Source organism: Eublepharis macularius, chromosome 9 (genome assembly GCF_028583425.1).
Source record: "Eublepharis macularius isolate TG4126 chromosome 9, MPM_Emac_v1.0, whole genome shotgun sequence".
Lineage (NCBI taxonomy): Eukaryota > Metazoa > Chordata > Lepidosauria > Squamata > Eublepharidae > Eublepharis > Eublepharis macularius.
The window spans coordinates 23,057,405-23,075,831 of record NC_072798.1 but is presented as its reverse complement, the minus strand read 5'-3'; the positions used below and the strand labels follow the sequence as shown (position 1 = coordinate 23,075,831).

The following is an 18,427-nucleotide window of genomic DNA, read 5'->3' as shown; positions in this document are numbered from 1 at the left end:
CATGCTGGTCATGAGAAAGTGCAGACAAAGGAGAACAGCAAGGGGAGGATAGGAGGGGGATCGTCACAGCAAAACTTAAGGCTGACGGTAAAGATGAGATGGAAGAAAACTGGCTTTCAGATCCAGAGAGGAGGAAGAAGGGAGGGACCTGCTGCTGCTCCTAAGGGAAGGGCTCCTTCAGAGCCAAGCTACAAGTGACGTCTGACACAGGTTGGACACTTGTCAGCTTCCCTCAAGTTTTGATGGGAAATGTAGGCATCCTAGTCTTGCAGCTTGGCTCTCCGACTGCTGCCCAATGAACTTTTCAACTGTCACTTGTCCAACATTCCGCCAAGCTGCCTACATTTCCCATCAAAACTTGAGGGAAGCTGACAAGTGTCCAACCTGTATCAGGCGTCACTTGTAGCTTGGCTCGCAGAGGCATGATGCAGGTTCATTCCAGACTAGCAAAGAGCAGCAATTGCCAGCCAAGCGGGCACAACACTCACAGGTTTTCAGTGGTATTGAAGAGCAGCAGGGAGCTAAGGGAGCTAATATTCCCGGGGAGGCTCCCGAGGCCTTCCTCTGCATCATCTTCCTGATGGATCCTTGCGCTGACGCAAACCGGGAAGTACTTCAGTTTCTCCTGCAAATGCAAACACCACAGCTTTCAATCATCCGGCAGCATCAACAGTTGTGGTGGGCGAACAACCTTGACCGCTGGCCAAGGAACACTGTCCTACCACAAAGCCATCTCTGGGCCTCAGACAGCTACCATCCTGCCTGACTCATTATCAGTAGGAAGAGGTCAAATCCTTATGTGTCACCCATAACTCCAGCGTTGTCCCCCTTCTCGGACTCCTGGGTTGAAGGGGTGTGCGTAAATAATTGTCGACACACACAGGCAGCCTTTGGGAGGGGGGCTGCTCAGCTCTTCCTGGCTTCCCTGGGGATGGATGGGCCAGCCAGCATTAAGAGTGAAGAGCTGGCTTTGCCTCCATTGCAACCTTGTCCAAATGTAGCTCTTTACTTTTTCCATCAAGAATGAATTGCAGTTTCTCAAGTCAGGGGAAGGAAGTAAAGACATGCACCTCAGGGTGGAGAGGGGATAAGCCTGCCATCAAAGATCCCAGTTCCTGTAATGGGGAAAAGATTCTGCCACCTCTCAACTGTGTCCTAGACTGCAATGGCCCTATTTTTGAGCCAGAGAATTTGGTGGGACTCGCTGAGAACTATGTCAGCCTTCTCTGGCCTGGCTCTGCCTGGGTTCTCTTGTGCGGTCACATGAGAGAGAGAAATATATATAGCTTTAAAAATTCCACTCCAACTTGAACTCATAGATGGGAGCATTTTACTATTAGCTACAGTGGAAGCAAATGAAGGAAAATGGTAAACTGTTACTGGGGAAGGGGAGGGGGCAAAGCTGTTCAGAAATAAGCGCCTTCCGACCATTAATATGCATGTATCAACATCTCTTTTTTAAGCCTCACAGAGTACCGACATGTTTGCTAGCACTGCTTGCTCTTAGCTCTGGTGGTCACAGCAGCTTTCCTTCTGTGAAATTCAATTAGCGCTGGAAGCAGGCCTGCCTGTTGCTCTCCTGAGCCCTGTGACAAGGACACCAGACATGAAATACAGGCAGCATCTCCCAGTAAATCACAGTCGTTGAGAGGTCTTGCTTCAGCCATCACGCGGCAACGTCTTTGGCATGCATCTGGCTTCCTCCCTGCCTTTAAAGTGGGTGTGGCTTGGGAGCTGCTGATATTCAAAGCTCAACTGCAGAAATTTGCCAAGTTCAGTAAAGAGAGCTAAGGCAGGACTGGGCATTTTAAACCTTTCTTGCCCCCTTGAAATGGAGCTTCAAATGGGAAATGTACCATTGGGTCCTTATCTCCCGCACCGTCTTTCATTCCAAAATGATGCTGTGAGACAAAGATAGTGTTACAAGCAAATTCAGAAACAGGATGTGCCAAACCCATCGAGTGACAAGTCCTCACTGTGCTTACCCAAGAAGTAGCTGCTTTATACAGAGTCAGCCTGGCACCATCTACTTTCGTTAGCAATGGCCTTCTAAATTCTGCCAGGCAGGTCTTTCCCAATCCTGCTTCCATCATCTTTTAACACAGAGATGCCCTGAAGCCTTTACAAAACCAAAGCTCGTTCTCTTTTTTTGCCACTGAGCACTGGCTCTTCCCACTCTACTGTTTCGGTTTCCTGATTCGAGTAGATAAGCACTTCAAAGTCCTTGACATTTTTCTCTCTTAGATAGATACAGGAAAGATCAAGCGCTATCTACCGGGATATATTGCCTATCAGCTTTCTGACAGGCAATATACAGACGCTTGCAGGGGATGGCATCCAGAGCGGGTCAAATCGTTATGCTGCATTCCAAGATCACCCCATTCCAAGATCACCCCATCGCACATTCCTAACACCCTGCAGCCATGAGTTGCACAAGTTAACCACATAGTCATGGTGTAATATTTGGTGGCATTCATGCACTTGTGAAGTCAAGAGCTAAACTTTAATGGTGTGAAATAGGGAGTGGTCATCGTTACAGCTGCAAGGGAATTTGTAGCATATTGGAGAGCAGTGTAAGTTAAGGATCGATATGTTGGTCTAGATACAATTTTTAGTATTTTAAGGCTGCTCAAAGCCATTTGTTACTTTAGGCTTCACTTTAAATTAGCTTGAAAGTATCTCTGAAGAAACCTAGCACCCCAGGCAAGATTTTCCATCTGCCAATTTGGTGAGTTACTTGACCCAACACATTCCAGAAAAATTCCTGAAAGATTGGGTGGCTCTTGAAGACTATTTTGGTTGCCTTCTACAAGTTTTGCATGCTGTGTAATACAACTGACAAAGATTCAATTGGGTGGCAGTCTCAATATTTTCTTTCTGTAATAGGTGTATTGTGCTGTTAAGCTGGGTGATTTCCCTCTTCCAGTCTAACTAGTCAATGAGACGAGCTGCCAACATTTTCAAAGTACTAAGTCAGGGGCCAGATGTTGAGGATAGTATGTGGCTGCTGCCCAAAGTAACATCCCCCACTCTCTGCTCACTTCTAGCGCTTTCAAAACCCACGCAGTGCCACCATGCTCAGAGGCTCCATGCCCTTGCGCCATGCCACTGACTCCCACTGGCAAAGGTGGGGCTGCTTCAGCGTGGGAGTATCATACGATGCCTTTTGTAGTAATCAAAGCTGCTGGGGGTGGGGGGGATGGATGGGCTGCTGTTTTCGGCATGGGTCATACAGCTCCCGTAATGTGCAGTCCCAGTGTCATTTTATTTACTATGTATTAAGTTTATATGCCACCTCTCCCGAGTCCTACTTAAGGCAACGCACAGCTAAAACTATACAGTAAAACCAAACAAGCTGTTAAAAACAAGTCAGCGGGTTGGATCCAGACTATATTTTCCTGCTAATGGAAGGAGTGGGATCATTGCCATCAATTCCCTCTTCTTGCTGAAGACTCTCAAAATTGCCTCCTGAGGGTCCCCTATCCCCCCTGATGCAGCAGTTTGGGGAGATAAGTGGGCTGCCATTGGTGGGGGGCAGGAATTTTCTGTTTCAGTGACAGAAGCACCTTGAACGAGAGCAAAAGTTAGTCCGGTTCCAACCTATGTTATAAAAACAGCATAAAAGAAACACTGAACAGCCTAAAATGATATTCGTGAAATAGTCCTCAGGCTAGAAGCAAACCATGAAAATGGCTATAAAAAAAGATGCTTTGGCCATTTCCAAATACTTGTTGGATATTCTTCCCTAGGCAGTAGGGAACCATAGGGACCAGAGGAACTGCCAGATGTATTTTCACTCACTGATATACCAGTGTTTGTGCCCAAACTGATGCTGATCCGGCAGCTCCAACAAGCTTGCAGAAACCCAAAGCACTTTAAATACATCTCGTGAGCGGAAGACCTCCTGCAACTTTCCAAAGAATGCCAGCGTTTCCCATAATATAGATAAAAAAACATTGCACCAGACCCACAGTTGCTAAGAGGCACGGTGGCAGAAAGCTCATCTTCCTTGGTCCCTTCCTGACATGTAGGGATGTAATTGGTTTGGGAGGCACAATTGTAAAAATGAATTTTCTCCCACCACTGCCTTCAGCAGACACAACAGATAAAACTCAGAAAACTGTGTTAAAAACATCCTGCATTGCTCTCCAGTACTGAGTAGCGGTAAGGCAATCTTCTCTTCATTGCAGTATTCCCCCCCTTACTAGTTGAGACCCCTCTCCTACCATTGTTTAAGTCTTTTGCAGCTCTCCAGTCCTCAACTCTCAAACTCAATTGAACTCTTGTTCCTTTCAAAGCAGCTGCTGATTTCCTCCCCGGACAAGGTCCTGTTACTCCTCCCATTCCTTACCTGCAAAGATTTCTCATCTAACGCCCTGTGCTTGCTCTGAATCTTGCGCCTTGGTTGTTTCTGCACATCTGGATCCTCCGCACCAGCAAAAATAGAAGTGTATTCGTGCAGCCGCTCGGGAGCAGGGTATTTTGAGCTGGAGAATACCTTGGAGGATGAGGGGAGAGAGACAGAAAGAAAAGGGGGATCTTAACATGTCATCTTGAAAAGATGTACTCTGCCAACACACACTGAAGATGGGTTGGAGGCTTGCAATGGGAAGCCAACATGCATTGGAGAATTGGCTTGTTAATTCCGAACTAGGAAATATGGATATGGCTTCAGTTCCTGATCTATAAAGCAATGTAACTTACAGACAAGGGGCAACAACAAACGTCCAGTACCTTAATGGCCTTCTTGCTGCCCTTTATCTTGTCAATTTTGGCTTGAGCTAGAGTGACTCTCTCGTTGATTGCCTGCAGCTGTGTCCGGCTGGCCTCCACTTGCTGGGAGATCCTAAGAGACAAAGAGGACAAGAATTCAATTTGCAGTCACACATCTTGATAGTCAGGGCACCCAAAGAGAGGTTGCCCAGTCATCAGCACTTCTGGGTGAGGGAGATAAAAAAAGAATCTTAAAAACTCAAAAGCAGTCTTTAAAGAGAGGGAAGAAAGTACCAAACAATAGGAGTTCTGTTTGGATGGCTGAAGTAGAACTCTGCTAGGGAAGAATCAAAAGAAATCAGTATATAGGAGAGAACTTGGTAGGCCTTTTATTGGTATTCCAGCTCTGCCCTAAGAAACTTTGCTCAGTATGAATTCAGATGCAAGAGCACACTGGATTTAATAACATTGCTTCTTTCTGCACCTGACATTTTCCTTCCTTAAAATACCTCCTCTCCAATTTAATCCTGCTGAGCTTTTTACTAGCTCCAACAAAATCTTAGCCCAAGGCACATATAAATGCACAAACAGCATATACAACTCCCAGGAATTAATCCAATTGTTGCTGACCAAGGGAGGTAAATCATTTCAGTCCCTCTAATCCAGTAAATTCACACACACACACACACACACACACAGATTTTGCAGAAACACAAACAATTCAGTTTCTACATGGAAGAAAAAAAAATAAAACTCTGGGTGCAACATTTCCTGATATATCTTCAAAAAAGACATCCAAGATACTGGTGTGTATACTCCCCTACATCTATAACAAATATCCTGTGCAATTTATGAAGGATAAACTGACCCTGTTTGCCAGGTGAGTGTTTGAGATCAAAAATATTCTGTTGAAAACCACCTCACAAGTGATCGTCTCCAAGGCAGGGGTCCCTAAGCAAGGAGGTAGACGCTTTGGGAGTTTGAAGAAAGGGTGGCAGGCAGCACCAAAAATGGTTTCCGTGCAAAGCAGGATAAATCCCAGAACGGCTGCCATGGGGGGCAATTACGAAAGGTTGGGAGGGCAACCTGGCTGCGACATCTGATACCCCATTGATCGCCAGGGTTGATTCTGCTGATCTGGCTGGCTAGGCAGGTGTTCCCTTCCTCCCTCACTGCTCCATGTGCGTCCCTCCCGAAGCTGCATGCTCGGTGGAAGAGGATGATCATCCTAGACAGAAGGAGGGTACTGTTCTTCGGAGATAGATAGAAAAGATTGGGAGGTCTTAAGACAAGCATCCTCCGATGATGGGGGGCAGCTATTTCTGAATCGGTGCTCCCTCTGTAACCCAAGGGGGTGCCTTGTAGCCTCTTGCTCCAGTGAGACAGAAGAAAGCCAGGACTGACTCTGCTTTGGGGAAGGAGCAAATGGCCACCTTGTTGAGGATCACTTCTCCAAGATAACTTAGCGTATAGAAGTGACCTTAGAATGGCCATAGCTTTGTGAGCAGCTCATTTTGGATTCCCCCTCCCCCCCCATTACACAATATAAATATGAGAAAGAGGTTGGATATACATACCAAGCAAACTAAGATATGGTATTCTTGGGGTCCATGGGTCTCCAATACTATATGTGAAGAGTGAGTTCCTCTTATCACGCATACAAGGTAAGTCATGCTGCTGAACAAATTCCCTTATTTAATGAGTGAAGCGTGTTGCAATTGCCCATTAAATACAATAAATTATTGCATCTTACTGGCTTTGCCTTTTTTTTGTAACAGGCCTTAAGATTTTTGTTGAACCTCCTTCCACACAGCATCACTCTCTCCACTCCTCGATGCACACTTCTCCCAAGAAGCCAGTTAGTTAAGAATTGGGTGGCTTGGTTTTCAACTATTCATGCATTGTTAGTACATCAAACGCCTTCTCCTGACTGAAGAACGAAGCCGGACAGCCCCACAAGTTACAATGTGAGAATGAAAACACAAACCTACTGCTTTCTACAATGGGTGCATCTGTTGCAACTGTGAACAAGCATAAGCACATTGATCATTAAGTACATGTTACGTCCTGGGCCACTCCATATAAGAAACGTATTGCAGGACTGTCATCGCTCTCTTCGTTGTTAATAGTTTAATGAACCTGCCTTAGACTAATGGTTTGCTTAGCCAATTATTGACCACCAGGACTGCTAGAGGACCTTGATGGTGTGTGAACTATTCAGGACCCTTTAAGTCAAGATACTAGGTACAGATTATGGAAGCATATACAATGCGAGTAGGTGCTTTACCATCGAGCTCTGGGCCCCTCCCCTCACAGTCTTCTTAAACCTTCTTCTTACCTCATGGCATTCACAACATTTAATAACACTTAAATCCCATTGCAATCCACATGACAAGTCAGTCATGACTTCTTTCCTTAAGCACTGCTAAGTGCTGAGAAACATAAAGATTCACAGGGTGCTAAACTGCCACAATGGGCAAGCAAACCAACTGGGAAGCTGGTCATCTATTGTCCTGTCATGAAGTGAGGCAAATCGGACCCCTCCCCTGATGCCCCCAAATTTCTGATCAAACACAGGAATGTAACAAGGTTTTCATCACAATGTGAAAGAAGACAGGATGACGGTACACATTCTAAAGCAGGAAGGAAGGTGGTTTGTGCTCTGCATTCAGGAACATTTTTCTAAGGGGGAGGGAATGTGCGTTTAGACTTCTTCTGACTATTCTTGCAATACAAGGATAAGTTCACTCACGTGTCCATTTTATGGAACAGTTGCATGTACACTGTGGTAGTTTACTACTTGGCAAATGGTGGCCTGCATTCACCGTCACTTGAATAACACAGTTCAAGGATAACCCTGTGTGTGTGTGTGTGGGGGGGGGGGGGAGTGCCGGATTTTTGTGTGCTAATCAGCAGGAATGCCGAACGTCTCCTCTCTAGAAAGAATGCCCAAAATTATTTCCCATGCATGAAAAATCAGATGTTCTTTATGTTCAGTTATTAAGGACAAATACGATATTCTTTCATTCAGCAACAGATAAGGTTGAGATTGACACTGGCGCTTCCAGCAAACTCATGGCTGCCCTTTACCTAGACTTAGAGAGTCATCGGAAGATAAATACATAAAGAGACGGAAGTGCAATGGTGCCGTGATGATGGAGGCCCGATAAGGACGTCAGACAGGTTGTCTCTCAGTTAGAGAACGATGCATCAGTGCTCTTAATCTGCGGGCCACCCTGATAAACCATCGCTCGTGATTATTTCTCCTTTGGGATTCTTGTTGGAGTGAACATAAACAAGTTCTGGGGCACCATACAGCCTGACTCGCATGGAATAGAGTTTTGCTGTCTAACTGCCATGCATCAAAAACATCAAAGCAGAACCATCGAAGAGGAACAGTGCATCCTCTGAAACATCACAGCTGGTCAGCAGGGGCATCAAGCAGGAGAAGCAGAGATGCAATCTACGGTGGGGTGTGTGTGAGAGAGAGAGGGAACATATATCCCAACCGAACAATGTGGGAAATAATTCACTTCACGGGTGATATTGCTTTTAAAATTAAAGGCATAAAAATCAGGGCCAGAACCAGACAAAAGGATGATGACTAACTTACAAAGCTGATTAAAAGCAGTCCACTTATACGGGACTCTCCCTTTGGGACAACAAAAGAGCCTTCCTTTTTCTGCAGTACAAAGACGGAGTTACTGGGAAGCTCATCAGCAAAAGGTGGGAGGGAAACACTATACAGCAAACAGGTGCAGAAGGAAGAAACTAAATGCCTTATACTCATACTACTGACCCATCATGTCCCAGTGCTCTGTCCAAAAGAACACACAGGGTAGCAAACAGTCACCAACAGTGCAATGACAAATAAAAACTAAACCAACACTAAAGATGATAAACATTAAACATCAAGGCAGCAACTGAGCCAACATCTTCACACTTTGGGCAGTATGACAACAGTATGGGCAGTATGACAACTTTGACGGGCAGTATTCAGCACTTGATTTTGTAATGCATCTTCTTGGATGGAAACAGGTCCTGATGCACTTCGAGCAGATATTGTCACTGGGACATGATGCATCTAGCAACAGAAGAGATATCTGAGTAAGTTAAAGATGTCAGGTGCCTAAGACAGTGGAAATGAGTAAGGTTTGATCTAGATACACAAGGACCAGTGTACGGAGCATCCATAATAAAAGGATCCATCATCTTGTTAGTCTACGGCAGGCATATTTCAACCAAAAATACAGCTAGGAGCATCAAAATTGCCCAATGGCTTCAGGATGACTGTGGGATTTACAGTCCCCAAAATGAAGGTAATCTGAATATTCTGGCCCGTGTTATATCCAGACAACCCCCACCTCCCACCCCAGTATTTGCAATGGAAGCTAAGGTTCGATGTATTGTCGAAGGCTTTCACGGCCGGAGAACGATGGTTGCTGTGGATTTTCCGGGCTGTATAGCCGTGGTCTTGGCATTGTAGTTCCTGACGTTTCGCCAGCAGCTGTGGCTGGCATCTTCAGAGGTGTAGCACCAAAAGACAGAGATCTCTCAGTGTCAGAGATCTCTCAGAGATCTCTGTCTTTTGGTGCTACACCTCTGAAGATGCCAGCCACAGCTGCTGGTGAAACGTCAGGAACTACAATGCCAAGACCACGGCTATACAGCCCGGAAAATCCACAGCAACTATCGAAGCTAAGGTTGCCTGCAGCCAGCATAATTCCTCAGAAAATACAGGATAGGCAATGCAAAATTGGATGCCAACTTCAGAATGATCACGGGAGTTCATTGCTAAACATATGAACTCATCTGAACACACGGGAAGCTGCCTTATACTGAATCAGACCCTTGATCCATCAAGGTTCGTTCTGGCTACTCAGACTGGCAGTGGATCTCCAGGGTATCAGGCAAAGCTTTCACATCACTTACAACCTGATCCTTACTGGCGATGCTGGGGATTGAACCTGGGACCCTTTGAGTGCAAACCAGAGGTTCTTCCACTGATCCACACAGCAAAGGAAGGAATTGGAACATCCTGGCCTGCACAATCTCCAGACATCACCTCCGCCCCCGTTTGCATGGGAAGCTATGGTTGTCTGTGGCAGGTGTGACTCGTCCAAAAGTAAAGCCAGGAGCCTCAGAGTTGGCCACCGACTTCAGGATGATCAGGGGAGTTGCACTGCCGAAAATGACGGGAATCGTTACATCCTGGCACAACATCTCTCCGCTATTTGCAATGGAAGCAAAGGTCTCCTCACAAGAAACCAGGAGGGCACAGGCAGCACTGACAAGGAGGGTGGAAAACATCCCCTCTGAGACAAAACAAAGGGGGTTAACAACTTTCTTGACTCATCAGAGCCTGTGTGGTTTAGTGGTTAGAGAGCCAGGTTCAAATCCCACTTCAGCCATAGAAGCTTGCTGGGTGAGTCACACTCTCTTACCCTTACCTATCTCACGGGGGTTTTGGTGTGAGGATGAAATAGAGGGTGGGAGAGTGATGTAAGTTGCTTTGAGTCTCCAGTGGAGAGAAAAGTTGGATATGACATTTGTTATAAATCTATATTTGCCTACACAGCTCGCCAACAAAAGATGATCAGTCTTGCTGTTGCTTCATCAGGTACTGCTGCAATACATATTCAGCGCATGAACTACTATTAACTATCATGACCAATTGGGGTGGCAAGCAGAGCAAGCACGGTGTGTGTGTGTATTTCCCCTAGTTCTCAACAAACACACGGCAAGCTGCTCCACGCACAGGATTTTGTTACCACCTAATGCTAAGGAGGTAAGTCACGCAAGGGTCATTTGCAGCCGGCAGCTGGGTCTCAGGCACGTACAATCGACAGGTAATAATTCACCCCCACAAAGAGAGGGGCCTGAAAGAATGGGAGGTTAGGCAATTAGAGCTGAACATCAGAAACGTCAAGAGAAGCTGTGAAGTAGACCTCCCTAGAATACCAAGCAACTCCAATTTCATGTCTCTAGTACAAAAGTAAATGATCAGTCAAGGAGAAAGAACATTACAGAGTGGAATGAGAAATGAACAGCACAGGAGGATAAAGCAACTCAAGTATTAAATGACTTTTCCCTAAGACCTACTGCATATGCATAGAAAGGCAGTAAGGGAGGGTCAGGTAGGGCTAGTCTGCTCAGCTTCAGCCCTGGTCTTCAAACAAATAGCAACCAGGAACGCCCTGTAGTTTCTCATATTGAATGAAAACAGGCTGGCCGGGGTGCCTGAAGACAATTCTATCATATCGGATTTATTTAGAAACGTATATGCTTGCCTCTCAACAGGCAATCGGATACAAGTGCAAGGCAGAATTTATCATGGAAATTTGGTACTATACCAGAATGGTGTAGAAGGGCTTCTCCCCACCAAGCTATGAGATCAGGTCAAGAGAAGCAGGCAGGACAGATTAGTTTCAGTGCTGGTTTAACAAAATGGCAAGGTTAACTTGGATTACCGAGGGCTGTATACGCACCCTGTGATTCTGTTCAGGTGCTGAAGCAACAAAATTTGGAAGTAAAGATAGAAATCAGCATTTAGCTTTTCCTCTCTCTTTTTAAAATAAAGTTTTTAGTTCATATGACTGGGAAAGTAAGCTTGCCACTCATAGGCCCTGTCTGGTGAAGTCTCAGAAGCCCTGAGGAGAGAGGTCGGTTGGCTTTCCAGTTGTCACATCTGTTTCTTCTTCCACATGATACAACTAACAAAAGCAATTTTATTAGCATTTTATCAGTTTCAAAAATGGAATTCCCCAGAGTGGTTCACAAGATCCGTAAGATACAGCCAAGATGTCTATCAAATGCTTACAATGAAAAAGTTAAAAGTGTAAGATAAATAGATGCATGAAGAGAGATGGTGCGAGAGAAAAGAGGAGTATGAATTGGGAAAAAAACCCACAGAATTTTAATACGTTGCGCGTAACCCTCAAATACATGAAAGCAGAAATGAAAACAAAAAACAAACCAGCTATAAACTGCTTTGAGCCTCAACTTGAGAGAAAAAGTGGGTATAAAATGTCTAAAACAGGGGTCCCCGACATTGCGCCTGCCAACACCTTTCTTGTCACCTGCCAAGTGTTTTTAGATAAAGGGCAGAGCCAGGTGAGGCTTTTGCCCAGCAGGGCTTCTGATTGGCCACTGGAGATCTGATTGACTGCACAGATTTTTAAAAAGTTGCTTCAGCAGCAGCTGCCGCCCCAGCACAAGGACCTTCACTGCAGGCTTGAAGGGAAGCTGTGAGGAAGCAAGAAAACATTTTAAAACAATATGTTAATTTTGAAAGGCATCCCGTCAAACACAACTTTTGCCTGAAACGACACCCTACGGGAGTCCTTCTGGAAAAGATAATGAAGGTTTTGTGCATTCTGTATCCACCCCATGGGAATGTCCATGCCAGTGAGACTAAGCTATATCCAATTTCAGGCTATTTTTTGCCATCATCCCAACAGAGGCAGTGTGGTATCATGCCTAGAATGCTGGGTTCAAATCCTCTCTCATGAACTCACTGGGTAAGCTTGGGACAGTTACTGTCTCTCAGCCTAACCCACCTTACAGTGTTAAGAGACTAAGCAGGGGTGTAGGCCACACCATAAGCTTCTGCAAGGAGTCCCCCCTCACACAAGTGCCATTGGCTTGAATGGAAAAAATAGATGATTGCTCTCATAGACCCCTTTGAGATGGGGGGAAAGCCTCCCCTTCCCATGGCAATGGTATCTTGAAAGCTGTGTGAGAGATTTAGTAGGTATACCCCTTGCCTTTAGATGGCCGAAGGGAGCAGGTTCTCCAGGTCCTCTTCTGATTTTGGATAACGACCGCCAGCCTCCACAGCCACGCCTGACAGAAAATGGCAGAACCCTCGCCGCTGCTTTTGATGGGAAAAGGCTCCATTCGTTTGTATGGCAGGAAAGCTCCAAGTTGGGCTGGGGCGGGGGAGAAACGGTATTCCCATGCTGAGTTTTGCTGAAACATCCCTACTGGCATAGCTCAGACTATTTTTTGCCACCATTGTGAGCAGAAAGGCACTTCCAGATTAAGGGACTCTAAGCTTCAGCAGGAGAGCGGCCTCGCTTCCCCCCCCCCTGCAGGCTCGGAAACAGTTCTCAGGCTGCTGGCAGTCATTTTCCAGAGCAGGAGTGGAGAAGATGATGTGGCCTTTGCCTGTCTGAAGGCAAGGAGGCGGCTGTAATGTAATGAATCCCTCGCCAGCATCACTCTGTTATTTGCTCATGAAAGTACAGAAAGAAGCGGCCAACATTTGCAATTTACGGCTGCTCCGAGAGTCGTTTGGAAGCCCATTATAAATGCCAGTTCCCCTTGAAAGTTTGGAAGCGGCAAATTACAGTGCATGTTCTCCCTCAGAAAAGCCAAATAAGTTCAAGTATTCAGTAACCCTGGGGGGAGGGGGCTCTCCCCTGCTTTCTGCTCTTTCCCACCCTTCACATTTAAACAGCTCCTTCACATCTTATTTCACGTCTGAGTAAGTGTAATCAGAAGCTTGATGGGTAGAAAAATCCCAGGAGAAAATGTAATCAAGATTCCTTTTCCTCCATTAAGCTATTGGTTATTATCCTAATTAATGTTTATCACACTTTGATCACTCCTTGAGCCTGATTTGCAGGTGCTGGAAGTGGTAGGAGAGAGACACCCCCCCACCACCACAAAGGCGACCAGAGCGGAGAGGACACACGGAAACGCACCCTGCCCTGGACCTTGTGCGCAAGCAAATTCTACAGAGCATCTTTGGAATACACATCAGCTCTGGTTTCTGAACTTTTTGCTCCATAAATTACTCTTCAAGAATTAAAAAAATAGCAATTCTCAGGGTCCACTCCGGCATTATCTTAACCATGCAGGAATAGTTGTAGTATGTTTTCTTCCTGTTCAACTTCAGATAATCCAAAATTGCTCCTGTATGAACAGGCCTGGAGCTGTACTCATCATCTTGGGCCCTGTTTCGTGTCCTCACAGTCCTTAGAGAGTGGGGTAGGTGGCCATGAGGGACGGGGCCTTTTCAATTGTGGTGTCTCATCTACAGAACACCCTTCCTAGGCACAGTGGTCCAGAGTCTGGTTGCATGCCAGGTTGCCGAGCCCCTGATGGGGGGTTTCTCTGCCCCCTGATCTTGTTGCCCACTGCTGCTGGAAACAGCAATGGGAGAAAACTTAAAAAAGAAAAATAAGTCCTCAACTACTTACATGAAGTTCTTACCAGAACGTTCTGGCAATTCCTAGAGTTACTCAGCCGAAAGAAAGAAAAAGTAGCTCTAGGAAACACTCTATGGTAAAACCAGACATTCTCACCCTAGTTTCTGGGCAGCTCTTGGAATTGCCAGAACTCTATGGTAAAAATTTCCTGTAGGTAGACCAGGATTTCTCTTTTAAATGTAATTTTTCTCTCAGTGGACACTGTCCCCTCCAACCATCCTGCCAAATAAAATAAAACTTCCTTGGCTTGCCATGCACTCTAATCTGTTATATAGTTTTACCCCATTCAACTATGGTTCTAATTCTTCAGAATGGTCCTGCCATTATTTTAAATGGTTCCTCTTGGCTGTTATTTCTCATGCTGACCTTTTTAGACTAGAGGATGGTTTAATCTGTCCTTTGTGCTGCTCAATAACAGTTAAGATCACAGTGAAGTATTGGTATTTTTTCACTATTGCACTTTATACTTATTTGGAGAAACGCACCCCAGCAGTTTCAACTGGAGAGTGTAGTATATATAAATATTTTAAATAAATGAAATAAACAAGCAGCTCCAGGCCATGTGGAATGGATTCTTGAGACTGCTCCTTCCTGTAACAACACCACTCCAGTTCAAGGAAGGAAAATACTAGCACGGGAGGATGTATGGTGCTGGTTCCTCTTGCATGGCTCAGGAGTCAGGAGGACTTCCGATATTACCCAGGCAGCATGGGAAGGTATGGCAACAGTGATGTGGTAAAAAGAGTCCCTCTGGATGTTCCAGCAGCAACACGTCCACCATTTAGATCCTACTAATCTCTCCCCACCTTCCCCCACCCTACTATATTAGCCTCAACATCTTCTATCGTAAGATTTACAGTTCTCTAGATCAAACGGATGGGGCCTTCAGAGTTCAGTATTATCTCTGAAACAGTAACCATATCTGGGCACCCGAGAAACTGCAAAGCATGCTCTGTCCCTCACTGATTCTCAACAACTGACAAATTAAAGTTTAGAAGTCACACAAGATACCGGGACGGATACTGCTAAAACCCCCACTCATTTGTGCCATTCCTGTTTTCTGTTAATGTGTCTAGCTGGCTTTCCAAGCTGATCATTGTGCATTGTCACTGCTTCTGATGGCAGACAGTTCCTGATCCTGCCACTGTTCGGTAGCAGGGGCTCAATGGGTTTTTGGGCCAGAGGAAGCCAAAGCACACTCTTTCTCCTCTCTTCACACAAGATGAGTCTAGTCAAGCTGCCTCTACAGCATTACCCCTGACTGCTGGTTCTGGGCACGTGTGCTGGCTCTTCCCTATGAAGAGAGTCCAGTCTTGGAGGTTACCTAAACCATCGTCTGCAATTTGGCTATGTCGGAGCTCAGGCATTATCTGTTGCCTACAAGGGCTTGCTTTCAGCAGTTGTCTCTGGCACGGAGCTCCACACCTGTAGCTCTTTCATGGCTTAAGTACCCTTGGAATGAGTTTTTTTAAATCATATCTGAACACTCAAAAGAGCCAAGGGCTTGAGGAACAAGGGACCTCTTGTAAGCCTACTGAGAAGCTCAAAGGGACAGCGGGCTATACCACTGGGTCCTGGACATACCCGCTTGCTGCATGTATTACCCGGTTGTCACTGCATTGTTTTCTACTGATGTGATATGTTTCTGCAATGTATCTGCACTCTATATCGTGGCTAATGCGCGGTGCTTATTCACATTTCTGCAACCCTCCTAGTCCTAGTACATTGCTTATTAGATGCCTCATCATACTGATCTATTGACTTACACTGTGCAATCTACTTTGAGTCTCAGTAAGAAAAGTGGACTATAAATATAGGAAATAGACAAACCAACCTCAGGGTTGTAGGACCAGGGACCTACTATAAACCTACAGACAATCTCAGAGTTGCAGGAATCAGAGACTTATTGCAAACCTTTCCATTACCTCCCAACCACAAAGCCAGACCAAATTCCTTCAAGTATTTTAAGAAGCAAATTAATCCCCCTCCACAATGGCCTTCTCAAATGACTTTTGATCAGGGTCTCTGACAGCAGCTATTCCTCACCACTTCAAAAGGTAATATATTCCATACAGCACTATAATATACACAATATGCATTAAATTCTGTACTGTACACATGAGTGCCACTATATTTGTGTAATAAAAGTCCAGAGAAGAAGCCATGTCAGTTCGCTACAACCAAAACAGCCTTATGGTACTTTTAAGGTCAACATAGTTAATATGGCATAAACTTCTGTGAACCAGAATTTGCTTCATCTGTTGCATCTGATGAAATAGGCTCTGGCCCACAAATGTCCATACTGTAAACACATGGGTTAGTCTTCAAGGAGTCTCAATGAGTGTCAAGTACTAAAAGCAGGGCTTTTTTTCAGCTGGAACGCGGTGGAACGGAGTTCCAGCACCTCTTGAAAATGGTCACATGGCCGGTGGCCCCGCCCCCTGATCTCCAGACGGTGGGGAGTTTAGATCACCCTCCGCACCGCATCACAAACAATCTAAACTCCCCTCTGTCTGGAGATCAGGGGGCGGGGCCATTTTCGCCAAGGGCAATTTAAACTTTAAAAAACTTCCCCCCTTGTTCCAGCTGACCCAAAGTGACATCATTGTGCAGTCCTGAGTTCCACCACCTCTTTTCCCAGAATAAGCCCTGACTAAAAGAGCCCCAGATCACTTACAGATCGCATCATCCTCTTTCCCAGTCTTAGCAGGCTTAGGACACTGCAAACTCAAGACGGCATTGCTTAATGTTTATTTAACGCTGATGTCTAGAGCCTAGGTAAATTACCCTTAAAAATTAAAGATGGACCATATTTTTAAAAACCAGTCAAATCTTTCTGCACGTCAGTTTCTTGCAGGTGTACAGTTAGCGACTCTCTCACTGAGAACAAGGTGAAGTTATTTCTGGGAGGGCAAAAATAAATATTCATTATCGTGCCTCAGCCCACCTTTAAGTTGTAAATGGTGTTAGTGGCATCCTTTATAAGTTGTTTTTGGAGCGTGGAGGACGCCTGCTTAAGCCCTTTGGCAAATGGCTCTGTGCTCAAGAAACCAGCCTACAGAAGGAAAGAGAATATTGACAAGAGTTTAGCCAGCCAGGGAGGGAAACCTACGTGCGCTCAGTGCTGTTACCAATTTACCTCATAACCTTGAGCTTCAGTTTCTCTACGGACGCAGCAGCGAAGGCACAAGGAAAGATCTCGTCTGACTGTCTGAAGAATTAAAGCCAGTAAAATTGACTTGGAAATATCGAGCAAAGGGTGGTTATGTAAGTGCACAAAATCAATCATTTTGTAAAACTGTTTCTATGGATTTGTGAGTTAAGGTTGCCCACATCAAACATTTAACTTGTTTTAAAAAAACATGAAGCGTGTAAAATGCTGTCCGCTTACCTGCCTTTTGTTACAATGGTACTGGGCACTGGTTAAGTTATTAGAAGTTTTGGTACAGAAAGTAAGTCAACTTAGCAAACATATCACAAACAAAACAGGAGTGTGGGTACATTTAAATGAAAACTCAACAGGCATTTTAAAAACATTAGTAGAGGTATGCATGTTAGAAAACTAGGACTGGCTACAGTTCCATACTGAGTGGACATTTAGGGGAAGAAACAGAAAGGTGGGCAGAAGGGCAGGCCACAACCTGTTTTCAAGGTTCGATTTTTTCTGAGGAGTGGGTTTTATGATTGGAAGAACACTACCATGTGAGTCTTTGCTTGATGTTAGTGCAGGTTCAGAGGGAACCAGGGGGCCGGAATCATTATCTGTCCTCGCTGTTAAAATTTTGCACTTTTGTTCAAACTTGACTATTTGCTTTTTCTAAATATTGATCTCCCTAATGCTTCTAGCCACTGGAATAAACGTTACTAATAATCGCATTTCTATCTAAAACCTGTAATTCCATGACCTTCACTTCAAGCCGATGAGCCTTCGTGTTAGTGGTGAACTGGCAACTGCAAACACTGCATCAACATATTTGCTGGAAGGCTGTTCCCAGATAGATGCAAAAGTATAAAAATAAACTAATTCAGATGTTGGCCTTCATCAAACAATGTTGTCGTGTATATAATTAGAGCTATGTTTTCAAGATGATGGCCCGTGCAAGAAGAGGGAAGGGGAACCTTACATATGCAAAAGTCAGATTTACAAGCATCAGTACTTGCAATGTGCATTTTGGAGATTGCACATGTTTACCTTCTGTAATTTTGCACTCCACAGATTCAATCAGTTAGTCAACCTGCCTCTTCGGTCTGCATGAGATCTAAACTCCAATCCTTTCTCTGTGCCAAAGCTGCTCTTACTCTGCTTGCCCCTTTAGTTATTTTACACCTCGACTCCTGCAACATTCCCTTTGTTTGATGTATTGTCGAAGGCTTTCACGGCCGGAGAACGATGGTTGTTGTGGGTTTTCCGGGCTGTATTGCCGTGGTCTTGGCATTGCAGTTCCTGACGTTTCGCCAGCAGCTGTGGCTGGCATCTTCAGAGGTGTAGCACCAAAAGA

At 45.1% G+C, this 18,427-nt stretch overlaps 1 protein-coding gene across 1 annotated transcript in view; it reads right to left on the bottom strand.

The window, feature by feature from the left end:
* The window catches only part of WASHC1 (WASH complex subunit 1), a 64,343-nt gene that overhangs the window by 8,742 nt on the left and 37,174 nt on the right, over positions 1 to 18,427 (bottom strand). Inside the window, exons 3-5 of the mRNA XM_054989460.1 lie at positions 4,735 to 4,846; positions 4,352 to 4,498; positions 489 to 625 (exon numbers count right to left, since the gene is read on the bottom strand). Of these exons, the coding sequence (XP_054845435.1) occupies positions 489 to 625; positions 4,352 to 4,498; positions 4,735 to 4,846 (396 nt within the window). The remainder of the gene's footprint in view (positions 1 to 488; positions 626 to 4,351; positions 4,499 to 4,734; positions 4,847 to 18,427) is intronic.